Consider the following 27,982-nt stretch of genomic DNA (forward strand, 5'->3'; position numbering starts at 1 on the left):
GGGACGTCCAATTAGTTGTCTACCTAGATAGGAAGAGATGGGCGGGGCATAATTGCGCCCGACACGCATACCAAAGCCACTGTAGGGAGCTCCGCTGCGCAATTTGAGATCAGTCGGAGCAATGCAGTGCCCGTGCGCAGTGTTTGTGTAACACCGCGCGAAGAAGAAGTTAGAGCACCGCTCGGTCACAAAGTTTCTCACTAGCGACTATTGCCTTTTCCGAAACCTGAAGAAACACCTGCAGGGACAAAGTTTTTCGTCGGACAACAAGGTCCAAGAGGCTGTTTCCCAGTTATTTGCAGGCCATGACAAATACTTTTTTTTTTCTGGGATTTCTTCGCTGCCCACAACGTGGTGACGGTGCACAGACCTCCATACAAGGATTTTATAAAATAGAGGATCTGCCCATACAACAAAATCGTGAAGCCATACGTCACAGCTTCGCCACACCTACTCTGCCCACTCCGCACCACTAAGATCGCAATGTTTCGAGCCAACAATCATGGCGGAAGCGAGAGTAGCCAATCAGACCTGCGGGTTTAGACGATGCTCGGTTGTTTTTTGGCTTCAATGAGTTCATATGATAAAGATACGTATGGGCAGATCCTCTATTTTATAACATCCTTGCCTCCATGTGTATTACATCGAAAAACAGTAATAACCGGGTAAGCATGTCTGCATTCCTTCCTTCTAGGTGGACAACTTATTGGACGCCCCTCTATGTACCTTAAAGACGTAAATATTCAGAATGGACCCCTTCTACCGCAGTACATCGTCGACAAAAGCAGAGTGATATACCGAGTGTGTTGTTTCTAATAATTTATCACCACAGGCCTGATCAATTTGCTCTCTCAGATCTTCCAATGTTTTGTGATGTATCGCCTTACATTGTGTTCTTTATGGTGCTTTAATGAAAAAAAAAAGTACAGAGGGGTTAAATCCGGATATCAAGGTGGCACTCCGCACACGGAGAGAAAAATCAAAAACATTTAGAAGGAAAATCCGTAGATTCCAGCTACAGGCGGTTTTCTCGGCGCTGCTCCTGCCACCGCAGGAGATCTTCAATTCTAGAAATTCCGAGTTATGGTAAAGATTTTCTGGGCTGTGTAGTTTTCGTACACAACCACATAAACAAAGTTCATAATTCATGATTTTCTGAATACTGCACGCGCCTACTTAGGATGCGCATGATTTTCTTACACTAAAAACATAAATAGCTGAGCAAAGTAACGTTTATTTAGAAAATAACAAATGTATGACAGTTTCGCCAACTAACTGAACATATTTATTATTTTTTAAATAAACGTTGGTTTGGTCAGCGAATTGTATTTGAAGACCTGAATTGCATAACATTCCAAGTCCACTCTTTTTCTTTGTATTTTACGTTTTTTTTTTCTGTTTTTATGTTAGCATCTATGTTTTAAGACTTATTCACTCAAGGGCACCCGTGTTGTGGTTTCCAAGGGGGGAGGGGGCAAGTATAAGCAACGTTTCAAATATAGTTTCAAATTTTGCTGTAACTAATGTAAAAATTCTATTGGGTTTTCGATATTCCCAAGTACCATTTCCTCTTAGGAGGGGCGAGCGCCCCACCTTGCCCCTGATGGGAGTCCTTGTATTCACTTGCATAATACGTAAATCCAAATCAAAAGCTTTTTTTTTCTTAACAATACAAAATAATTTCAGCTAAACGGAATAGCATGCCAAGTATATTCTTCTTGTCTTTCTTCTAAAATCACAGAAGTACTCCGGTGGACTTGGGATGTTCTGCAATTCAGGTCTTTCATTACAGAAAACCTTATGTGTGATACAGAATACTGCCAAAGTCCGTCTCTCCGGATTTTCTAGACTAAACATTGGCTTTTTTCTCTCTCTCTCTCAGTGGACCCGTTTCTCCTCGTCCTATCCATCTCTCAGCGAATTGCGATCGAAAACTTCCCTTACATTGGGATGAAACTGAGGCGGACTCATCCCGTGGAAGGTAATGCCCATTTTCGTTGTCCAAAAACATGTACCGGTATATCCTTAAGGTCTACAACACAAATTAACTTATCTGCTTTAATTAGTGAGATCTTTTCTTTTAAAGAGTACATATTACTTTCAGACACCTTATATGTGTATATAATAAAGAAAAACGTTATAAAGAGGCATTAGTTAGTGACAACGAAGAAATAACGCTGACTTGTTTATTAATTTAAACGCAGACCCGCTGAGGTGCTTTTACTAGGATTATTACCTATGACAATAAAAATAGGACAATTTTGTCGTGGATATATGGTCACATCTCACATAAGCTTGTCGCTGAAGGAAAATAATGTTAAACCCTAATCAATAATAAGAATGGGAAAGAAGTTGAAGTCGACTAGGCTCTATATTTAAGGGTACTACCTCGATATTCATGTGGTGAAACTAGGGGGAAACACTCGAAGAGGCTCAGTGACGATGGTTGGCTATGGATTTTGAACCTGAGACCTCCTGAAAGCAAAACAAGAAAGTAAACTAAAGTGTACTCCCAAGTAATCGTGAAAATTGCTTTCATTTTATGCATTTATTCTTCAAACTGTTTTAAAGGAAAAGAAATCATTTACCGAGTGTGAAGTGCATTCCTGTTCTATCGTTACAAAAAAAAAAAACAAAAAAAAAAACGATTACAAGTATTGCACAGCATCTTCGTATACTAATCGGATAATAGCTATTACAGCCAGTAGCGTAGCCAGGATGTGTGTTTGGGGGGGGCAAGTGCTGTTATAGGTACACATAGAAAAATTACAAACAAAAAATATATGAACATAAAAATATATAAAAAATTACAAACATCAAAGTACCACAGTACATTGTCGGACCTCTTTGGGGGGGGCTGCCCCTCTGGTCCCCCCTTCCCTACGCCACTGATTACAGCAGTATATCTCTCCACATGCAAATATTGGATTTTCTGTTCCAAGAGGTTCAATTCTGGAAGCTGTGAATACCAAATCATTTTTATCTTAACAATTCAGTTCAGTGCATTGTAGAAAAAAAAAGTAAAGTAGATAAAGGGAATTTGTAATAACTCGACAGACGTTTAATCTCGTCGAAAGGAAAAAGTCAAAATAACGATAACATATTGTAAAATTCTGCAAAAAGCAGGTAGAAAGTAGACCAATCACACATGGGAATAACTTTTCCCCACTACCAGTTTTATTACAAACTTTCTGATATAAAACAGCACAATACAGTTCCACTAAATAAGTACCGAGTTCACTAATAATTAGGTTAAGTTGGTGTCCCAAGACCACCCAGATAGCAAAAATGACTTGCAACAAACTTCCAGCAGATTTGCAATTCAAGTCTGGCAAACTTGCAGCAGACTTGTGATGCAAGTCTGCAAGTTTGATGCAAGTTTAATGCAAACTTCCTAGTTGACGCTCTTCGAACTTGCAGCATGCCTGCAGTGTAAGTGTATGGTAAGTTTGGAAAGCAAGTTTCTGCAAGGGGGTTTAATTGCACAGCAAGTCTACTGCAAGTTTCCACTTGCACTGCAAGTGCACAGCAAGTCGGCAGCAAGTTAGTGCAGGTTTGACGCAAGTCTCTGCAAGGATATCACTTGCACTGCAAGTCTACAGCAAGTTTGTAGTAAGTCTTCTGCAAGTATATACTTGCATTACAAGTCTACAGCAGGTCTTCAGCAAGTGAGTGCAGTATGTCTTCTGCAGGTATATACTTGGATTGCATTGTATGCCTTTTACAAACCGAACATTTAATGTATACGAACAATCACAGAGTATATTTTTCTCAACAACTCTGTCAAACAGTAGACGTTTAAAATATAAATTATTTCTACATACTGTCTACTTACGTAATTATCTTAATTATCCACTTGTTTTAATGCTTCACACACTTCGCACCTACTACAAATGGCGGCCTGGCGGAGATATTTCTAAGATTAGACTTTTGTGTTACCTGTTGGTAGAAACTAGAACTGACACATTTGCTACAAAGTTGCAGCAAGTCTCCAAGGCAAGTAAAATCTGGCAAGTGAAAATCAAATTACGACATTTGCGGGTAACTCTTTCAAAAGGCCTGCAGCAGGTGTAGAGTGCACGGAAAGGCTAACAAGTTAAAATCAAATATAGTGAAAGACTTGCTGCAAACCAACATGCTATTAGGGCAGATAACTAACGGAACGATTTCTCACAACACTCCACTGCAAGCCGAATGAGATGAGTTACAATTCTCAGTGTTCCACTGTAAGCAAAGAGAGATTGGAGTTCCACACAGCTCCATTGCAAGCTAAGCGGGAAAGGAAATCCCGAATCTCTACTGCAAGTTGGATGGTTTGCGGATAGGAATATCTCAAAGAACCGCTACAAGCTAAGATTCTTGGGTTAATACAAGGTTCTCTCAGCGCTCCACTGCAAGCTAAGGGAAGGGAATTGATTAGGCGAAACAGGTTTCGGTTGAGGTGGTCCTCGAAACTTTATAGCTTATCCTGCGAAGCGGTGACGTTGGTGTTCCTCTACTGTCACATGATCCAGTGAAGATTATGGTTCCTGTCGTCTGTTTGTTATAGTAACTTGTAGTAGAAATGCACATGAGTCTGTTTATAAATAAAATAACGTGTTGGTGTTATAAAACACAATCACGTGCAGGATATTACAATATTGATAACTTTATTCAATGGTTACCTTAAAAAACTAGAAAATTCAAAAATTAAAGAAACTAAACAATGAGCTCAGAAACATTAAAAACTGAAAGAAAGGACAATTTGTTCAACGCGTAAGTGCTTTATAGTCTATCAAAGTCACAAGAAAGTTGAGATTTTATCATACTTGTGTTTGTGTAGTTACTTTATGAAGAAATCATGTTCTATTTCAGTGTAAATATGTTCAACCGTACATTCGATGTTATTTGTTAATTTGATATAATAATAATGCTTTTGAAAATCCATAACAAGAAGTCAACTATATCTTTTATTGTTTCTCCATGCATTTTATATTTATCTATTTAAATCTGCCTCGTTTATACGATGCAGAACGTACCACTCTTAAATAGTGATAGTGGGCTAACTTCAGGTTTTAGTACGTTATGTATTTAATAGTATAGGAAGTATAAAATAATAGATAGAAGCACGAGTTTTTCGCAATGCGCAATAAAACGAAATGCATCAGAATTAAGTAATTTTCAGTTTCTCGACGTTTTATGATATTCTGTTTCCTTTGCGCGATAAAACGCGAAATTGGCAGTTTTGCGTGAAATTTCTAACAATACGCGAGATAACGCGAAATTTTAAAAATACCTTTTTATTAATTTAAAAACGCTAGTTTTCAGCTCACGGAACGGTATAACGTGGGATGAACGGTGAATTTGGGTGATTTGGATACGGCTATAGAGAACTTGTTGCGCATTAGCTATCACCATTGCAGCTGGATGGGGAATTCAGAAGTGATAATTGTTTAAAGTTTGTTGTATATGCAGTTACATATGTGTGGCTTCCAACAAACAGTGCCAATTCTGAGAGGTTTTTTCAAGTATGGACTGACAAGTAATAAATGTGCAACAGTAAAGGAGGAAAATGTGGAAATATGTAACATGCTTATGTCTAATGCTTAAATGTAACTTGGGCCTACATGTTTTCAGAAGACAGCAAACTTTCCTACTCATAGTGGGCGGTATTCAGAGAGAATTCGTTAATTGAGTGTTAGTCAGAGTCTAGTTAGTAGCATACTAACTCTTTACTAAAGAAGGTGCACTTTTTGGTATTCAGAGTCTACTTTGAGTACAATTAAAAAGATGTTTTGGGTATGATTAACTTACATAACCCCAATGCATCGGGTAAGAAAAATAAATGTGGCAACTATGGAAAAGTTGATCAGCGCATGCGTAGACTGTAAAAATGAAAACACATCAAATACGAAATATTGTGTCGCACGCTAAACCGTGGGTAAAAGATTAGCCTCTGCTTTAGATTAATTAGCCACATGTGATTAACTTCGTCAAATACTACGTCCTAATCAGAGACTCTGGATACAATTTTGATAACCATCCGTTAGTCAACCCCGTAGTATGGCGTTAATCAGACGTCAAAACGACTCTGCATAAGGCCCAGTAAGTTTAATTATTGATTTTCCTTCAGTTTGATTTTTTTTTAAATCTATAAGTGAAATTTGCAATATCAAGTGAAATATTCAGTGTATTTTCTTTTTAGGTTATTAATGATTTGTTTCTGTAGTGTTCTATAAATAAAAGGAACAATTGTAAAAAAATGTCATGGAATATCTTTTTCCACGAGAGCTACAAAATGCGAAACTTTATTTGGAAAATGCGACAAAACGCGAAATATGAAAAACAAAACGCGAAATTTTCATATTCTTAGTGCGAAAAACTCATGCCCCTAACAAAGCTTTACTTATTTTTACTTGAATAATTAGCCTATATCTACGTGCCATGCCATGAGCGTGAAGTAAACCATTCCTTGTCCAACATTTACTGTGCATTCACATGCGTGCAAGAAAATGCATGCTTCAGGAGGCATTGGGAGAGACATTTTGTTCGTAAAATTGGCAAATTAGTAGTCTGTTAATAGGTTGACTTAAGGGGCTTCTGGATTCTGTCTCACTATTCTCTGAAAGTCGAATATATACTGCTGTAAATTTGGTTGGTCCTGTTTGTCCCCTTCTATGGGTAAAAAAATTGCCGAAAAATGTAGGTAATCAGTATGTATTATCACGTGATTATTGACAATTTATCTTCTTTGGTGACTCTAATTGTATGATAGTTACATGAATGAGTTCAGCGTTCATCCTTTCTGATAAAACATGGACAGATCTTAAATGTACGAGAGGATGTGTTGGCCCATCCCAAAATTTGAGAATTTCAAAAATAAAAACTAATAATTATTCTCTAGAATGTAAATGCATAGCTCTGTAATTTTGGTTTGTCCACTTTGTGCCCTTCCATGTGCAGAATATATGCAAGTAATACTTGATATTTTGGCGAGCTCAGTAAGAGAGATATTTTATTGCATCAAGTTCCGGCGCACGATAAAGGGCAATCCTCATCATTTCTACCACGGCCAATCCATGATATAAAAGAACACTACTGGTGAGCACCAGGGGCGTCATTTGAGGAGGGCAGGGGGCAAGTTCCCTCCTCCAAGTTTGGAAAACACATCTTCCTTAATTAATTATACTAGTATACTAATAAACAATTTGAAATTCTCATGTCGGTGGACACCCCCCTGGCGGTAAAATCAGAAATAATGCTACTGGTAAGCAGAGTTAGTAGTTTGAAGCAAGGGCGCCCATGTTGTGTTTTCCAAGGGGTGGCAAGTATAAGCAACGTTTGAAATTAAGTTTCAAATTTTGCTGTAACTAATGTAAAAATTCTATTGGGTTTTCGATATTCCCAAATAAAATTTCCTCTTGGGGGGGAAAGCGCCCCACCTTGCCTCCCCTGATGGGCGCCCTTGGTTTGAGGGAAATTTCCCTAATCTAGAGAAAATTCATGAATTAATTTAGCATAAAGGGAAAAAAAGGTTGTTTCTTCCGATAAAACTTCAACACCGGGGAAATTCTCTAAATGACTCATTGATCAATAAAAATGATTAAAATTTTCTTTGTTCTTCAGAAACGAACCAATACAATAGCAATTTTGTATGTGTGTATGTTCAAAATAGCTAATTCGCACCTATTGTTGGCTGTTTTTTTAACGTTATGGAAAAAGTAAAAAAGAAGCAAAAAGCAAATGAATTAAACAAATGTTGTTGGCACTTCCCTTAATATAACTGAATTAATCTTATCACACACAGCGGCGCAAATCTGTCTTCAACATTGGAGGGGACATGTAAGACCGTTCCTTTTATTTTCTTTCTTGTTAAGCGATGCTCAAAATATTTGTGAAGTTAAAAAACAATCCTGTGGAGAATCAGGGAGCAGAGTTGTCTTCGACATTGGGAGGCGGGCACATTTGAGGCTTATTCTGGTGGGACATTAATTGCATCTCACTTTCCTTTGTGGCAATCGGACACAAATCATCACATTTTTTCCTATAAAAAACACATTTCAAATCGGACTATTGAGGGACACTCCCCCAGTTCCAAGATTGGAGGGGACATGTTCCCAGGCCCGTATCCAGGGGGCGAGGCCCCCTAAATTTTTGCTGGCCCCCTAAAAGTTTTACAGTAAGATTGCAAAAGAACTATAATATGGTGATGAACTATCATATGGTTGGATCGGGGCCCCCCTAACTTCAACCGGACCCCCCTAAGTTTTTGGGCTGGTTACGGGCCTGCATGTTCCGCTCATCCCCCTCGGGATTTGCGTCAATGATCACACAATTTCTGTCATAGAAAGTATCAGTCGAGGGAATTTTTTTTACGGAAACCTACGAATACTGCTGGTGAGCACTCACACAATCCTGAAGCAGCACAAAATTGAAAGAGTTCCATTCTGTCGGTAAGATAACATCAAACTTGGGTATCTACTCTTTCTAATGATGCAACAGTAAACGTCTGTTTCAGTTTCTTAAGTAAATCCAATCATTCTTGTAGTGTAGTACGCAGGGCCGTGCAGTGGAAAATCGGCGCCCGGGGCGAGAGTATACGACGGCGCCCCCTACATATATTCCAAACAATTTTTCGTATCTTTTTTCCTTTTTTCTCCCGAATTTTTCGCCCTCTTACTTCGGCGCCCGGGACCGTCGCCCCGCTCGCCCCCCACGGCACGGCCCTGGTTGTACGCTAAATACAAATTATTGATGATTTCTCACTAATTTTTGTGTATTTTTTCGTAGGTCTCTGTCGAGCAAGGCGCTGCTGTGGTTACTCATAGATGGGCGATATTATTACGAACAGTTTATGTTGCTTTTGACATGGATGCACTACCTCTATCTGCAGTTAAATGCCTTCCAAGTCATGACAAATCAGGTAGATTTTAATTCGTATTTCATTTGACTTATTCGTTCATTTGTGAATGGTAAAAAGAAATAAATAGTTCAACAAATACAGTATTGTTAAAAAAAATATCTGGCCACCCAGAAGGCCCAAAGTTTATTCACAAGCAGAGGTGTACATCAAAATGGACATGAATATTTTATTATTTATTTTTAAGATCCTTGTTTCAAGTAAAAATGGTGAACTGTCCTACTTTCCGTTTTGTAATACAACCTCTTAGAAAGACGTGTGTCATCAGTTTTTCAAGACTGTAGTCGTACGTTTATTCGTAAAATTTTCTCTACGACCCCAATGCTGATAAACTAAACGGCGTGACAAACATCTTGGGATTTGAAGGCGGTGCTCGAAGTTCCCTTTAAATGCTACTAGCAAATGAGAGTCCAGCGGTATTGCCACGTTTATTTTGTACACATCCACGTCTATCCTCTGCCACCTGATCGCGCTGTAGTTCGTCTGCTTAGCCATAGCCACACCCCTTAGCATTCGGCAACATCGCGTCAGAGCTTGCGTTTTATTCGCTTAGCTGAAATGCCAAGATGTTTGTCACAGGCTTTAATTTCTTATATTATAAGGCAAAAGGATAAAACGGTACTGTCTTTTCAATTAAACTTACTTTGATTTTATCTTCTTAAACTTTGCTTTTAAATTGCTTTTAGTGTTCTTACGACACGAGACGAAACTTCAGATTGTCTCGTCCCGTCTCGTGCAAAGCATCTCACGTCTCGAAAAGATGTGTTCCTCTCGTCTCCAAAAGATGTGCTCGTCTCGTCTCAAATGGTCGTCTCCTCACATCTCGCAGCAACACTAAAGCGGCTGGGGCTCACAAAAAAGAGCTGTTATGCCAAGTGGTTAAAATTACAACTTTAAACCAAGTTTAGCTTGGTTAACAGAGCACAACACAACACAACTACAATCTTCCATCGACGACTACTTAGTTTCGACTGAACCAGTAATGAATTGCTACGACAGGAATATTTGTTAAAATCATCGAAAGGCAACCCTTTCCCACTTATTCTGAGATCCTTTTTTCAGAACCTCTGGCGCCACTTCGACAAGTAAGGAGGCCTATATGACTTTCCGGTTTCAAAAATGGCTTAGGTTCGAAACATCATAAAACAATTTTTAAAAAACTAATTTTATTGTTAAACCACCATCTTTTCAAAACTCAGTACCGAAAAAGGCTGACACTTTTCTGCCTTAGTTCGGAACGAGAAAGATCATGAAACAATGGTTAGTCACTGATAAAACTGCCATTACGAGAACTTATACTTCTATAACAGGATATATATATATATATATATATATATATATATATATATATATATATAGATAGATAGATAGATAGATAGATAGATAGATAGATAGATAGATAGATATAGATATCCCCACGAGCCGCCAGAATGAAATCTTCTGAAACACTGGTCTCGATGAATGCTTTAACATTCTACTTGAATGTGGAGCACTATCACAAAATAATTAAACTTGAATCGATTGAAAAATGGAAATGAAAGCTGTTTGTAAGAATGGCTTTAGGTATTCCTTGTTCTTTGTAGAATAGTCCTCATTTAAAATAATAAACAGTGTATACATTTCGCAGACAAACCATCTATTCCGAGTTAATACATTTTTAAACAAATTCAAAAACTGTGTTTGCATTTTTCGAGACACGAGACAAGACGAGACATTTCACGAGACGTCTTGTCTCGTTTACAAGATAAGATGAGACAGGAGAAATCTCTTATATAGTGGCAACAATAATTGCTTTCAGTATTCCTTTTATCACCAAGACGTAAAAGTCAGTGACGTAGACAGAAACTCATCAGGAGGGCTCATACACACAAGCATATATACTTGTACTGAATTATACTGAAACCAGGGGCGGATCCAGGACCGACTTCTGGGGGGGCGGTGGGTTGTCATACTGCTACTTTTAAGGGCTCCAAACTTTGGGATGGGTTTTATTTATATATAAAAAATAAGAAAGTTGCCCCCCCCCGGATCCGCCCCTGACTGAAACGTACCACTTCCCATGTTTTCCACTTCGAGCACTAGTTGTTTTACCGTTATTAATTATCACATTTATAGTTTACATGAACTATATTAGTAGATTGTCCGTTCTTCGCACGGGGGAAATACTTTCATTTAGAACATAAAGTGCTGAATTTGGATTTAAACGCATGGAAGTTTCACTGTTCGTTTCAGCGACCTCGGACTTTCGATTCGACACTAATGTCAGTCATTTTCGATCATTTTTAAATATCTCTTCCTACCGCACCCCTAAGTTCTACCGTCAAAGTGAAACGATAAAAAAAAATCTCAGGCCTGAACCTCATCTATGTTGAAAACAAAGTTATTTCAGTGGAGGCTTGAGCCCGATAGCCATTAAGCACCCTAAATACGCCACTGTATAGCGCACCATGTTGCTGAAAGAAATCCTGACACAATCTGAAAGAAAAATTGTACAGGAATCGTCCAAGCACACTGAATAAACTGTACGAAACTATTAGTAATAAAAACTATTCATAAACTTAAACAAACATCGCAGAACATGGTGCGTTTACAGGAAGATGGAAGCCATTTCCAATAGTTGCTGTAACAAGTTGATTCTCTCACACTTACTGGATAATTCAGAACTTATTGTAGATCTTTGTAGCAGTTGCGTTATTTCAGATTTTGACGAGGGGGGGCGACAAAATTGTCCGCATAAATAATAAAAGCATAAGAGTGTCACGCTTTTTAAAAAAAGTGTTTTAGTATACGTACAATTTATTTAAAAAAAGCATATGATTCTCAAACCAGGGGATCAATTGACCCCCTGCCCTCCCCAAAAGACATCCCTGGTTTGTAGTGAAATGTTTGAAAACTCAAAAGTTAAAATGGTACAGATTCATATAAGCATCCTGTACCATAAGCTGTTTATTTCAGACAGTATACGAGGGTCACTACGAAAGTTTTGAGATATGAAATAACTTACATACTTAAAATCAATTTAACACTTACATTTTCTCAAAGTATTCACCATTACACTGTACACACTTTTGCATCCTCGAAAACCACTTTTGGAAGCAGTGTTGCCAGTCTTTTTCTTCAAGTGTTGAAAGTTCATTCTCGTAAGCCACTACAGCTTCTTCAGGGCTGCAAAATCTCTTCTCACGCATGCAATCTTTGATCCTGGGGAACAGAAAAAAATCACACGGGGCCAGGTCAGGGCTATACGGCGGACGAGTCACAAGTTTGACCTCCGTAGATTCTAAAAACTGAATTGTGATGTTGAACGTGTGTGCGGACGCGTTGTCATGATGAAGCAGGATCCCACACAATCCAGTTCTTGGACGCCGTTCCCGAAGCTTCTGGAACACTTTTGTTAGGCAAACAGTGGTAGTAACACTGAGCAGTAACAGTCCTTTGTTCTTCAAGTGGAACAGTTGCAACATGGCCAGATTTGGAGAAGAAAGTTGCGAACATCTTCTTCCCCACACTTCGCGGTCGCTTCACTTTTGTGGGTGGATTTTCGTCTGGAAAGATCCAAACTGTAGACTGGCGTTTATTTTCAGGGTCAAATTGATAGATCCAAGTCTCTTCACCAGTAACAATGTCAGAGACGCGTCGAGAATTGCCTCCCATCAAATCTTGCAAGCATTTCTTCACACCATTCCACACGCATGCGCTTCTGCTGTTCAGTCAAAGTGTGAGGCACCCAACGAGATGAAACCTTCCTGAGCCGAAGATGATCATGAAGAATTTTTGTTACTGCTGGAGATCCAATGTCCCTGAAAGTTGTTCGAGGACTTTCTCGAATCATTTATTCCACAGCGGCAATGTTTTCATGTGACAGCTATTGCCGGACGTCCAGCTCTCTCTTCATCTTTAAGCGATGTCTGGCCTCTTCTGAATTCACCAAACCACCGAAAAATTGTAGCACGGGAAGGAGCAAGGTCCCCAAATACCCCCTGCAAACGCTCAAGGCTTTGTGTCTCGTTCAAACCACTTTTGAAATCGTAAAGGATCATTGCCCGAAAATGTCCCCTTTCGAGCTCCATTCTAGACAGCCGAATACTGCTCACATCAACAAACAAGTGAAGGCGATACGGCCACGCCGATAAGCAGGGCAAGTTGAAACTTGCTTCGCTTCTTCGCTCTGGATACCACTACCGAACGCAATTGTTGGAATGCAAATACTGTGCCACAATAATGCGTATCTCAAAACTTTCGTAGTGACCCTCGTATAAGATGATCACGATCAGAATTTTAAGCTGTACCAGTTTTAATATGTATATACTCTTAATTTTTATATAAAAAAAATATCCTGTTTCAAAGCTTGAACTTTAATTCTTGTTCAAAATATCAGCTGAATCTATAGAGAAGTTTTATAAGCATTTGGTGTTACCATTTAACTTGTGTCGTCTATTTGAGGTTTTAATCTATTACAGGTTCTGTTTTTTATGTTAGCGGAGAAGGCTCTATGTCCAGAACAACGTTTATCCTGTCTCTATGTCCTACTATTTTATACTGTATTGGCCTATCTGAAGAGATCGCTCAAGGTAAGTAATGATACAGAGTTTGTCCGGGAAGTAGTGAGACTGATTTTTTTCCCGCCAAAAGGTGGTAAAGGAGGGGAATGGTATTGCGCTGGTTGGGTGGGGTCTTAGCTATCAGCGCACCACTCGCCAGTCGTCTCCAAGCCTTCACAGAGTGTAGATCGAGTTTAATGCGAATCCCTTTCAAGGTGCCTTGTCATCTCCACAATGTATCGTTTGTTAGAGCAGCATTACACAGTGAAGTATTGCGTCAAACTGGGTAAAACTGGGAGTGAGACCCATGGCATGAGATTGTTTATGGGAGTGGTGCCATGGGTCGATCAAGTGTTTTGAGTGGCACAAATTGTTTCGGGAGAAAAGAGAGCAATTTGAAGATGAGCAACGGTCAGGACTGCAAAGAAATGGTTCACAGAGAGTTTGTGCAGCCTGGTCAGACTATGACTGCTGCAATCTACGTGGAAATACTTGAAAGACTCAGAAAACCAGTCGCCTGCGTCCGTCCAGCAATCGCTGGATCATGGAAGCTTCATCACGACAATGCACCTAGGCACAATGCCTTTGCTGTCATGGACTTCCTGACCAAACATGGCATCACACAGCCTCCTTAGCCATCCTACAGCCCAGATGTCATTCCTGCAGACTTCTTTCTCTTCCCCCGACTGAAAAAGGTCATAAAAGGACGGCAATATGGCTCGGTCCTGGCCATTCAAGAGGCCGTAACGAGGGGGATGAAGAGCATTCCAGTTTCTGCGTTCCAGGAAGCCTTCAGTGATTGGCAGGGTCACTGGAAACGCTGTGTTGATGCAGAAGGGTCATATTTTGAAAACAATAGTTGATGTGTCAAAATTGTGAATAGATTTTTTTCAAACACATTCAGTTCTACTTCTTTCCAGATAAATCCTGTATAACAGAAGAGTTAGTATCTAAATGCGCAAAGTCACTACCTCAGAATACAGTTAAATCATATTTAAGGCAACCTTCCAAATGTTTACTAGAAGTAAAAATCATATACAAGGGTAGTGTTCTTCAATCGAATCCACTAATTTATAAGGACTTTCAAGAAACGATACTAATCTTATACAAGGAAGTGCAAATAAATAACAATTATAAGTGTGATTCAAGAAATAATTTTCTTTTCAGTGTGATTCAAGGAACAAAAAACTAACGCGCCTGCCACAGGTAGAAAGTGCCCACGCTTGAATAAATTTCTAATTGTGATTTTTATAGTAATTTGAGGGTACTGAAACCAACAAAACTATTTTTAAACATAATCCGCCCATTAAGTCAGGAGAAAAATGACTTTAAATTTGGGATCTTTAAAGTATCGCTTATGCCAGTAGTGAAAGTGCACACACTTAAGATACAATTCTAATTGCATTTTTCATATTCCTCTGAGAACGTTTGAGTTCAAAGGAACAGAGATGGAGTGAGTCGTGGGTCAAGATTTGTGAGTGGGTCAGTGGGTCAAGAGGACATGATCCATCATGATCCACTCTGACCTACCATGACTCACCGACCCACTCTGCTCAGTGCATTGTAGATAGCATCTTCTGCACACTGGTGAATTTGTCTACGTTTTACTTTAAAGTCCCCCACCCCCACCCCATTTTTCTTCCTTTTTCATTTGTTTCTATGTACTTACCAGAGATGAGCATATCTAAGTGAAAAAAAAAAAAAACCTCCAGCGATTTCTGGATATTAGTAATTGTAATAGTAACAATAGGACTTACTACTTGGCCTTCGAGACGCAGTCGAATTTTACATTTTTTTTTCCTTTACGTTGGTCTACTTTACCTTGATTTGAAACTGGGGGGCGCGGTGGCTCAGTGGTAGAGCGTTCACCTCTGGTGCTTGGGGTCCCGGGTTCGATCCCAGCCCCCGCCAAGTGAACTTTGTGGTGGACAAACACCGTGCTCGTGGGTTTTCTCGGGGTTCTCCCGTTTCCTCCCACTTTCTTCATTCCACCATTTCACTCATCTCTCATTATCACCGTCTCCTTTAGCCTAACCGGCATAACCGTGGGACGTAAAACTTAAAGATTTCATTTCATTTCATTTTTGATTTGAAACTTTCAAATTTCATCCTATTTTCCACTGAAAAGTATCTGTAATTCAACAAGGAAATAATTATATATGATAATTAAATTGAAATTCATCATAATATGGCCCATAACACTACCATTTTATATAATAAAGGTCAGTTCCACCGGTATTGTAACAAAGCGGTGCTTGAGCGATTGACCGTAGAAATTCAAACTCCGATTAGTGATAATTCCACAGCTTGTGTTTTTATTACAAGTGTAAACTCTTTAGTCAGTAAGAGGAGGGCGTGGATCATGGGTCAGAGTTGTTGACGATGGGTTTTCGGGTGGTGCGTTAGAGTGGGTCACAATGGATAGTCGGTTAAGTTTTCATTGACCCACCCCATCTCTGGAACGGAGCTATTTTTAAACTACGCGTTCGTGGAATATTTGGAAATGTGATTTCAAATTTAACATATAAATTTTATTTAAAAAATTCATTTTTGAAATACTTTTTTCTCATGATTTTTATGGGCGGATCCGTTTTTTATTAGTGACAGGATCGTTAGGACTTGTACCACAATGAAAATTTATCCAAGTCTCATTTTCTCTTTTAATTTTACTTTACTCCGTAAACTTATATGTACCGTGTTTCCTTCAAAATACGACCTACTTATAAAATAAGCCCTCGCTATAATTTTTCAGATTGCTCGTAATATACCCAAAATATGTTCCAGTAGTTGTAGTTATACAGGGTGAAGCAGAAGAAACGCAAGTTTTGTAAACCGCTAGAACATCGTGTGTTCGCGCTCGAGCAGTTCTTAAGAAACAATGATTCTGTAATCACAGTTCAACGTCTTTTGAGTCGAAAGTTTAATGTCGGACGTCGAAGTACAGTCCCAGATCGAAACACTATACTCCGATGGGTCGCAGCGTTCAAAAGTACTGGATCTGTGATGAAAAAGAAAATTTGATATCATCATGTAAGATGCGATGAAGCGAACGACGTGACATACCCAGCGATACAGCCTGTCGCCTAGCGGATAGTTTCGGACTAGCAAGAACTGCCCTTTTAACGCTGTCTACGTTTTCCGGAGTTCGAACTGAACTGAGAAGAGACCAAGTGGTTACTTTTTCACCACAGATCCAATATTTCTGAACGCCGCAACCCATTGGAGTATAGTGTTTCGATCTGGGACTGTACTTTGAGGTTCGACGGAAAAGATGCTGAACCGTGACCACAGAATCATTGTTTCTAAAGAACTGCTCGACCGCGAACACACAATGCTCTATGCTCCAACACTCCATAGCGACTGAAACTGTATTATCTGAGCTGTCTGCCAACGGTTGCTCAAAATCAATACCCTTACTCATCGCCAAGTACTAGCGGCTTAAAAAACACGCGTTTTCTCTGCTCCACCCTGTACTACTATCCCTTCATGGTTTCACAGCATTTCTTTGTTCTTGAAGTAACAAAACACATAGAGTAATCGCTCCTCTTTAAGTATGAAACGTAACTCTATTTGTTCAAATTCCTACACTTCGTAACATGTTTATTCACACAATATAAGAGCAATAAAATTTTTTTTTTTTTTTTTTTCAATGCCTGCCAAAGTATGCTCTTAATTTTCACAAAACACTTTTGCTTAATTTCGATTATATTGAGATGTATACTGAAACTGTTGGTGTTTAGGTAATTATAACATGTGTTAGTTGACGAATTGTCACATTGTAGTAAAGTCAAATGATTTATTTCTAGAAAGTTGTAATAAATGACTGGTTACCTTCGACAGTTATTTACAACTCTCCAGAAATCGACCATATGACTTCATCACGACAACTCTTCAACTAACGTATATTAAAATCCTAAATGTGTTTCGGATCCCAAGTTAATAAGTAAGTCTCATCTTCCTATAACCTTGGTGCCAGGTTAAACTCTTAACTCTCGCACTATCTAGGTATTTTTTGTAACGCGGACTACCAAGAGAGGTCATTTTTTTACCTGCCTGTTAAAATTAAATATATATATCTCGCAACAGAAACAAATCAGAAACTCCCTCAAAAATCTAGTAATTGAACTGTACAGTACACGGAATAAGACTAACAGCTATTTGTTATACTGCCATCTAGGAGTAACACACCTAAACGTCACTCACATCTTCTACCAAGGGAGGGGATAGGGTACTTTGTGTCCGCAAACTTAAAATAGCAAATTTATGACACACTAACGTGAAACTCTCACAAAAAGATCTATAGTGACTGAACTGAACAATACGCGGCATAAGACTCACTGCAAAATTCAGAAAAGGCGGAATACGGCTATTTATTTTACTGTCATCAAGGAGTGACACTTTATATCGCCCCCAGAAAGCAGAAAGGTGCTAAGCGCCAAAATGCAAATTTCTCAGGAGAGGAATAAAAACGAATAAAACCCTTAATTAATTCCGATTCTTTTTCTTTCTTCTAGAATTCAGTTTTCACTACAGACCTTTTATATTGTCTCCTTTTTGCACAACATTTAACATGAAATGGGTAGTCAGGATATGCACTTAGTTGGGAATCAAGGAAAATGGAGCGCTTAGCACCTTTCTGCTTTCTGGGGGCGATATGTCAGTTACGGAAGGTCCAACGGTAGGGAAGGGGGGTACTTTGTGCCCACCAACTTAAATTAACAAATTTATAAGACAGCTTAACGTTCAATTTGTACCGCCATAAAATATACTCTTTAGCTAAATATGTTGAGCAATACATTTTTTTTTTTTTTTTTTTTTTTGTTTTTTACAATTTTAAAGAAACTATTAGATGAGTAACCTAGCAGAGAAGAGAAAACAGGCAAAATTACGCTGGCTACAAAATCCGAATGAAATAACTACACAAAATTTCGCAGATATCAGGCGGGAAACTTTCAAAACTTTTAGAACAAAGAAACGCGATTTTCTGAAAGCTAAAATTAAGGAACTTGAAGATAATAGTAAAAATAAAAACATTCGGGACATGTATAAGGGAATCAATGAATTTAAGAAAGGCTATCAACCTCGTGCTTATATATTAAAGAAATCTGACGGTACAGTTCTCACTGACACGGATAGCATCTTAAATAGATGGAAAGATTTCTTTGACGATTTGCTTAACACGCAAAAGAAAACTAGTGTGCGTGGAGAAAAGGAGATAACACCACAGAACCGTATATCCCAGAACCCAACCGAATAGAAGTAGAAACCGCTATAAAGAAATTAAAGAAACACAAATCTCCGGGTGTAGATGAAATTCCGGGTGAGTTAATTTTAGCTGGAGGCGAAAAATTGTGGAACAAGATACACAAACTCATTCTCCTTATCTGGAACAAGGAAGAATTGCCACAAGAGTGGAAAGAATCAATCATTGTTCCAATTCACAAGAAAGGCGACAAAACTGACTGTAATAATTATCGAGGCATATCTCTTCTTCAACATCCTATAAAATTCTTTCAAATATTCTATTAGCAAGACTGACCCCATACGCAGATGAAATTATTGGAGATTATCAATGCGGATTTAGACGGAATCGATCAACTATCGACCAAATATTTACCATTCGCCAAATACTCGAAAAAAAGTGGGAATACAATACCCCGGTACATCAACTATTTATTGATTTTAGAAAGGCGTACGACTCGGTTAGGAGAGAAACATTATACAACGTTCTTACAGAACTTGGAATACCGAGAAAGCTAATTAGATTAATTAAGATATGTTTAAATGAATCCCAAAGTAAAGTCCGGGTAGGAAAATTTTTGTCCACGAGCTTTCACGTCGAAAATGGCCTGAAACAAGGAGATGCGTTGTCGCCATTATTATTTAACTTCGATCTGGAATACGCTATAAGGAAAATCAAAGATAGCAACCAGGGTCTAGAATTGAACGGTATTCACCAGGTTATGGCATATGCTGATGACGTAAATTTAATAGGTGATGATAGGAGAACAATAGAAAGAAATGCAGAGATCTTATTAAACGCTTGCAGGGACATGGGTTTAGAAGTAAATGCAGAGAAAACTAAATACATGGAAGTGCGTCGGGACCGGAATACAGCAAATTATGGATGCGTTAAAATATTAAATAATACTTTTGATAAAGTGGATACTTTCAAATACCTAGGATCAATATTAACAGAGGAAAATCATATTCACGGAGAAATTAAATGTCGACTAAAAGCAGGGAATTCGTGTTACTATTCGGTTCAAAATCTCTTAACGTCGCGAATTCTGTCGAGAAATTTGAAGCTTAAAATATATAAAACGGTAATCATGCCTGTTGTTTTGTATGGCTGCGAAACATGGTCACTTACTCTGAGGGAAGAACATAGACTGAAAGTATTTGAGAACAAGATCCTGAGACGAATATTCGGACCCAAGAGGAACGGGAATGGGGAATGGCGGAAACTTCATAACGAGGAACTACATAATTTATATGGTTTACCCAACATTGTTAGGGTCGTGAAGTCTAGGAGGCTTAGGTGGGCGGGTCATGTAGCTAGAATGGAAGAAAGTAGAAACGCTTTCAAAGTCTTGACAGGAAGACCAATCGGAAAACGACCATTAAGAAGACCTAGGCGCAGATGGGAGGACAATATTAAGATGGATCTCGCAGAGATTGGAATACAAAGTAGAAACTGGATGCAGTTAGCTAAGGATAGAAGTCAGTGGAGAGCTTTTGTGAACGCGGCATTGAACCTCCGGGTTCCATAGGCCATAGAGTTAGTTAGTTAGTTTAGTTAGTTAATTAGATGAGTAATTACAAAAACATACTGTTGAGGGCACAAAATAACCCCTTCCCCCGTTGGTAGTGCAAGGGTTAACCAATCAATCTTGATGAAACTAGCGGTTATGACAGTAAAACAAGCGTTGGGATCAAATAAATAAAATAAATACAACCTTATAAGTAAATTGATAGACATACATACAGAGGTTTATTTAAAATATTTGCTATTCAAGATGTTTGGATTCTTTTCAGACTCGCCGGTGGACGCAGATCCTACATGAAACTAATACAGCAGATTTTATCAAGCTGACTACAACATTCATCGTAGTGCGATTGGGCAAAGGAGTGGCCATGAGTATGGTGCTTATTACATTCACCATGCAATTCAATCACCTGGAGCCAAGCTTCACCTACATTGGAGTTACTGCTTTGTATTTCGCTTTAACTCAACAGAAATTCACAGGAAATGAATACATCTTCAAATTAATACAACGACTCGAGCTGGATGTTTTCGAACAGCTTGAAGAATATTGGCTGCCACTCATAGCTCGTTGTATCGCCATTTGTATGTCTGTTGCCTGCATTGCACACATCATGTTCACAAATTGGATAGTATGCCTTGTAGCTCTCTATACAAATATTTATGTGCCATGGATTTTAACGTTTGAGGATTACTGGGTGCCATTAGTCGCTCAGCGTGCAGTGTTAGATAAGTACCGGATCGCCACTCGAAAGGAAATCGAAGACAGAGGAACTCAGTGTGCGATTTGTCTCGATGACATGAGATTTGCTCGAGTAACGCCTTGCAAACATGTCTTCCACGGGCATTGTCTCAGACGCTGCTTACAAGAATATAATCTATGCCCACTATGTAAACAACCATTGTGACAAATAATGTTATTCTATTTAGACATTCAAAGTATTGTTAACATGTTTACGGTACAACATGCTACGTGTATTGCGAATACGAGGTTGTTTCAGGAAGTTTCCAAAATCGGTCCCTCCTGTATGAGATTTTGTTTCGGACATTTCGTGTTGCTTCAGAAGTCTACGGCACTGGTTCTTAAACGTTCCGATAACGCAAATCCCTTGTTCATTTGGAAAGTGGTTTGTGGTCCCCCTTGCAATGCTATCTGAAATTTCACATGGTATTACAAAAAATATATACTAATTAGAATTACCACTAACAAGAAAAAATCCAGGAAAATAATGCAATAAGCAATTTATTCTAAAGATACATGATTGGTTCCTAGTGAACGAAATTTCAATTGAAAATACAGTAAATTTCAAGACTGAAAATCACTATCTTTTTTTGTTTTGTTTTGTTAAAGGAAATCCAATTGATAAACCAGAAATGTGAGGAATGAAATTCTTTGTGTTTATCAATAATTACAATGAAATCTGGAATAAGTCTTGTCACCATCAATCTTAGGTCCGATTCTACATTAAGACGATTTCGCTTTAAGGTTTTAATACTGCAAAGAGCAGAAAAGGCCTGCTCACATAAGTAAGTGGTAGGGAAAGGCATCAAATGTTGCAATGCATTTTTAGACAACTCTTCATACTCATAGGTCAGAAATTTAGTAAAGTAGAATAACATTTAAATTTACAAACGTAGGTATAATTTCTAATTGCTTTCTTTTTAGTAAGTGAAAATTATTTCTTGTATAACAGCTGTGAGTTCCATTTTATTACAACATATTCCAATTTTTAGGCATCGCGGACCTCTTGGCTAGGTCCCGCGGACCCCACTTTGAGAGCCACTGGTCTATGGTGACAAGGCTATGAAAAATCAGAAGTTTATGAATGACACAAACTTTAACACATTGATAACTCCAATATTATTCGTAGAGATATTATCATCAATTTCCAAGCGGAGAAACAACTGAAAATTATTTCTGAAGATGTTTCCGGTAACTTTATGAACCTGTGCAGCTACAAAAGGAAATCACTTTGAAAAAAAAAAATATTTATTTTTTCCTTATATTGTTCTGTATGAAAAGTATGCAAGAAACTTCTTGAACCAACCCCGTATAAGGTTTAGACAACAATTCAGAAAACAAGTTACAAATCTGCTATTGAGACCTCTAATGATAAGGATTTTTCAAGATATATAATTTATTTACTTTTAAATTAAAATCAATCCATCTACACGGTTTACATTGATTAGCCAGAAGCAGCTAAAAGTAAGGTTTCTTCTTGAATTTTGGTTAAATTTCATGATTCAGGTCATTTTTGTTCGAACATTTCTGAGACTTCAATTCAAATTCCACAACTTTTTCACTTTTGTGTCAATTCTTCTATTGGTAGCATATACGAAAACTATTTTTTAAAAAAAGCTTCATTACTTTAAAGTTTTATATACGAAACTTCGTAATTAGGAATACTTGTAATATGCTATGATGCACAGAGTGGTGTTATTGAAAGTTCAATTTTGTGATATTTACAAAATGAAAAATGCAACGAAGAAAAACATATTATGTATATATATTATGTAAATAGAAATTGGTATGTTTGTTTTCATATTAATGTAAATTTGAATGAACTAAATATGTAAATAGACAAAAATACACATCGATATCGGTTTGATTTCAATTATTTTTATTTGCTGATTCTGGTATATTCATTTCACGTATGAGTAGAGGCTTTCTATTTCAAGTGTGACCCTGCTGTCGATGTTTTCTTTCACTACCTCTCTCGAAACAGGAGGAACAAGTTGGTGTGGCTGAAATCCTTCAACAGTTGGATGCGAGACAGGGTTCTTTCACCAACAAAGGGGTAGGTTTCATCCGTACGAAGGTTGGCGTCGGTGGGGTCGAAGTGTTTCACATATTTTCCGAGGACACACTTGAAATAGAGAGGATCTAGCTATTTCCTTGTGCAAATAGCTAATCAAACTATTTCCTTGTGGATTAGTCATTAGTTTTCTTTTTTAGGCCAGTAATTCTTGGACGAGAACTGAACCACAAAATGTCCAGTTTATACAATGGATGATGTTTTTATTGGTAGCAATAAAACAAGTTAATATTTTTTTTATGCAAAATGATACAATAGAAACAGACTTATTTAACGTATCCGCCAGATGACGTAATTAATCCAACATTTTTCCCAATTTTCTTAAAATTTCTCAAGAGTTGTTGAAATGCCATAAGCATCTCATGAAAAGCTTTTCAAAATTTCAGATAAACAATGTGCGTCTATAAATTTACTCCTGGCTTGGCTCAACCTACTTGCTTACCCTGGCTGACCTGAAAACATGTGGAGATAAAGCTGTGTTGCAATTAAAACACATACCCCTGAACTTCCCTAATCAGTTACGCCTGTGCAATTTTTATTTATTGGCGTGAAGGGCTTTCAAGAACACGAAGTATCAGCAGCCAAAGACAAGTGCGCTGTCTCCTGGTTTAGAGTAATGCTACGTGATTAAAGGGCGGTTCATACAGTGACACGACTATAAGTCACCGTTTGGGACGGTTCATACAATAACACGACTATATGTCACCGTTTGAGACGGTTCATACAGTGACACGACTATAAGTCACCGTTTGGGACGGTTCATATAGTGACACGACTATAAGTCATCGTTTGGGACGGTTCATACAGTGACACGACTGTAAGTCACCGTTTGGGATATGTTGAATATGATTATTTCCATTGTAATACTTTGTAGAAAGTCAATTGCTATCAATAACTAATTGTTTAGCTCTATATTAAAAGCTGTCACTTTTTGCTGCCGTAACACACTCGGATGTATTCGCTTGGGTTGTGGAATTGAAAGAACTTGATAACACAAACTAAATAGCTGTACTGATCAAAAAAACACCCAGATTACAAATATCACCGTCAACGTTGCCGCAAATGCGTGACTGCCTTCCTCAGAGGAAAATTTCATCAGTACATCAAACAGTCGTTTACGGACTTGTAATGCTGACACTTAAAGCAGCAACACACTTTCTCACTCTTGAAAGAACATCTGAAAGAACACAAGACTTCAACAGTGAAAGAATGTACGGCTGCTCAGAGAGCAGACTGAGTAGCATAATGTTTAACGAATCGGCACGGTATACCGAAGATCTCGGGTTCGAGAACGGAAATCTGATCCAGTCGTGCGCTTTTTCACTCTTTGTGTATCAGTGGATTATGAAATAATTCATGGAATGATAATGTGGGAGGAAACGGGAGAATCCGGAGAAAATCCACGCACAGGGGGCGGTCCACTACAAACTCACACGGCTGGGATACATAAAGAAAACAAAGAAAAGAAGTAAATAGAACACACTTACTTTACAAAACACATATATTTACAAGATAAAAATATTCTTATATACATTCAAAAGATCACAGCCAATTCACATCTGTCTTTCTGCACAAGATGCGTTGTGTAATACTTTACCTCAAAAGGCATACAGCTAACAATTGCTGTCTTTAAAGATTATTTTTCAATTTGAGACATCCTAAGGATTACCTTTAATCTTTACTTCTCCAGTAGAATTTCGCTTGATGTAGAGGCAGGCTCTTCTCCAGTCTACAAATAAAAATGAAGTATTTTAATATTTGTGAAATGTAAAGCTTCTACTAATTTGAATTCTTAGTTTTTTCTAGTTTTGTTACACCGTATTCTATCGTCTGTGTGAAATTCGAAATGACTGACGTGGACGAGTGAAGTATTTGCATTAAGTATTGTCTCAAGATGAGCTTTAAGCTAAACAAGAACATTTTGAGTGGCTTAAACCTTTCAAAGATAGCCGGGAGTATGTGAAGAATGACAAAAAAATCAGGTCAACCATCATCATGTACAACTCCGGAAACGATCATCAAAGCGCGTGAAATGATTCTTCTGTATTGACAAATGGACAGATAAATGGAATGAAATCTTTCAGTTTTACGTCCCACGTTATGCCGGCTAGGCTAAATGAGACGGTGACGATGAGAAATGAATGAAATTGGTGGAATTAATAAAGTGGGAGGAAACGAGAGAACCCTGAGAAAACTCGCGAACATGGTGTTTGTCCACTACAAAGCCCACTTGGCGCGAGCTGGTATCGAATCAGGGACCCCACGCATAAAGTGAACGCTCTACCACTGAGCCATCCAGAAAGCCGAATGTTGGGCTGTCATAGGGGCATGTCAGCACACTCTAGCGGATATACTGATCACGATATGAATTGCAGTGAAGTTTGATCTGCGTCATTTGACACACATTGCTCGTTGTTAGAGACTTTCTGTAATAATAATAATAATAAAAACACTATCCCTCAACTACCCTCTTGTGATTTCTATCTCTGAACATACTACAGCAAATAGACTTCCAGATATACTTTCAACAATGGAAAAATTGCTGAAATTGTTGCAAGAAAGAGTTCTCAAGGATCTGAAACTGCGCCCATATCGTCCTCGCCTGCTGCACGCACTCAATGAGGAAGATCCCGATCGCAGTATCGAGTTTGCTGAGTGGTACTGCGAACGGTGGAGAAAAATTCCGACTTCGAGAGCCACATATCCTGGACGGACGAGGCAAAGTTCCATGTGTCAGGATCAATGAACCGTCACAACTTGTGTACTGGAATCCTGAAAATCCAAATGTGGTGACTGAAGATGATCACCAGAGTGAATCACCGAGGAATTCAACAACATTCCCGTTCAGATGTGCCGAAATGTGTGTCTCCAGATGCAGGCATGCATCGATGTTAATAGCCGCCAGGTAGATCCTCAAATGGAGAATAGGGATTAGATATTGTAAAGCACTTGATTTTTACATCATTCCTCTGTACGTACAATTGAGCCGTTCAGATGCCAACCCGATTAATTCAATTGAACGAGAGTTTTCAGTAAGAGTATTTTCGTGACTTAGACACAATATATTTAAATGAAGGTCATCAGAATGTTTACGCACTCTAGTGGCAAACTGTTACAGTATGGAGTTTATTGATTTTGCCTCTGAAAAGAATGTATATTTTCCAAGACAAAAATGTGTAGAACTAAAAAACAAAAACAGAGTTTGGCTTCTGAACGCCTCAACTTTGTTTCATGCCATTCTTGTTTATAATAAAAATGTACTGTTTACTCAAAAGATGAGTCTCTACTTGTGGTACACCCTGTATGAATAAAAGTGACTATTAAAATGACAATCATTCGCTAGTAATGCCATTTTCTTTTCTCACAGCCGAATAAATACATTGGATCATAAAGATGGATATACAGCTTCACTGGCACACGGCATTCTATCATCACTAACCAACCATAATCGTAATTGAAGGGTTGAGTGCCAGAGTAGCTTATGTACTACGTTTATGCTTTCAAGAAAATAGAACCTAAAGTCCAGTCTTCTCATAAACTTTTAACAATTTTACGAAAAAATCACCGCCCACCCAGCACTGGATGAGCCATGTTCCCTGGTTGCTTAAGATCCTGTTATATTAAAAATGATACAAAATTTACCATTTTCCTTTTGCTTATTTACTCATAAGTGAAAGGAGACAATGAATGAAATGTAACTTACCGCAATCATAGATAATGTTATCCAGTGAACCACTTTTTAAATAACATTATTATTTAATTTTAATAACTGCATGTTAAAACTATTTTGTTTATTACAAACTAAATGCAACTATTATTTAAAAAGTAGTTCACAGGATACCTAAACAACATAATACGTAATCAAATGCAGTTAAGTTCGTTCCTCTAGTCGCTGCCTTAACTTAGATTTTGGGGTAAGCGTTACTTTGGCAACACTGTAATTTCTACAGATGGCAATACTAAAATTTCTTTAGATTCATATTTTCTGTTGTAGACTAACATTATCTATGATTGTGGTAAGTTGCATTTCATTATCTCCTTTCATTTATGAAAAACAAGCAAAAGAAAAAAAGGGTAAATTTTGTATTATTTTTAGTATGTCTGGCTCATAATGTCTCCTTAGGTAAAGAATGCCATCTAGGGGCGGTTCCTGAACTTAACTGAGAATTTTTTTCCTTTGGAACAGAGGCGACTCTGGCACTCAATCCTCCAATTATTGTATATTAATATTAAAACATGAATAGTAATATTATCACCATTTAACGTGAAAAAAATTATCTATAATGTAATGGGTAACTCTCATTTAGCTCAACAAAGGATGTGAGTGTATATCCTTATGGTTTTGAGAAAACCAAATTATTCTGCAAACCTAAAACAATCATGTACAGTCGGTGACAAACGTTCTTTCCGTTTGGTAAAATTTATCTTGGGAATAACGGTGGAACGTACACAGTTTCACCGAGTTTCAAGGCTGAAACGTACAGAAAATTTTTAGTTTACCGAAAACTGTATTCAAATGTCCTTACATTCGGAAGTTACGTACGAAATTAATCCTTGTGTACTACCATGGGGTCTTTTGGGACCCCAGAGGTGTTTATCATGATGTATCTTTTAAACTAGTGAGATTTCAATTTAGTCTTTTCTTGCATTTTATTTCGAGTGTATGCTAAAGATGCCTACTAAAAATTTCAGTTGTCTTATGGTTCTCCGTAAAGAACATAATTTACATGGGGCTCTAGAAGATTCCATGGTAATTCCTGTGTAACAATTTTCTTGATAATACACAAGGGTTAATTTCATCAAAGGAAAAGAACTTTTGTCACTGACAGTACAAGTATATATTATGTAAGTAGGGAAGTTTTGCAAAAATTAAATCATTGTATTTTATAAAATATGTCCCCTATCAAATGAAATGAAATTAAATATTTCAGTTTTACGTCCCACCATTATGCCGTGTATG

The 27,982-nt window shown here is 38.0% G+C and overlaps 2 protein-coding genes across 2 annotated transcripts in view; one reads left to right on the forward strand and one right to left on the reverse strand.

The window, feature by feature from the left end:
- The first annotated feature begins 3,421 nt into the window (after positions 1–3,421).
- LOC145665532 (uncharacterized) lies at positions 3,422–23,143 on the forward strand. The gene is made up of 4 exons (XM_081732837.1): positions 3,422–3,432; positions 8,770–8,902; positions 13,360–13,470; positions 20,479–23,143. The coding sequence occupies exons 1-4, from the start codon at positions 3,422–3,424 to the stop codon at positions 21,112–21,114; spliced, it is 891 nt and encodes a 296-aa protein (XP_081588963.1). The 3' UTR covers positions 21,115–23,143.
- Positions 23,144–24,505: 1,362 nt separating this feature from the next.
- LOC145664983 (transducin beta-like protein 3) overlaps positions 24,506–27,982 on the reverse strand; it is a 45,699-nt gene continuing 42,222 nt past the window's right edge. Inside the window, exon 16 of the mRNA XM_081732154.1 lies at positions 24,506–24,751. Coding sequence (XP_081588280.1) covers positions 24,701–24,751 — 51 coding nt within the window. The 3' untranslated portion in view covers positions 24,506–24,700. The remainder of the gene's footprint in view (positions 24,752–27,982) is intronic.

This window comes from Thermobia domestica, chromosome 11, assembly GCF_964235325.1.
Source record: "Thermobia domestica chromosome 11, izTheDome1.hap1.1, whole genome shotgun sequence".
Classification (NCBI taxonomy): Eukaryota; Metazoa; Arthropoda; class Insecta; order Zygentoma; family Lepismatidae; genus Thermobia; species Thermobia domestica.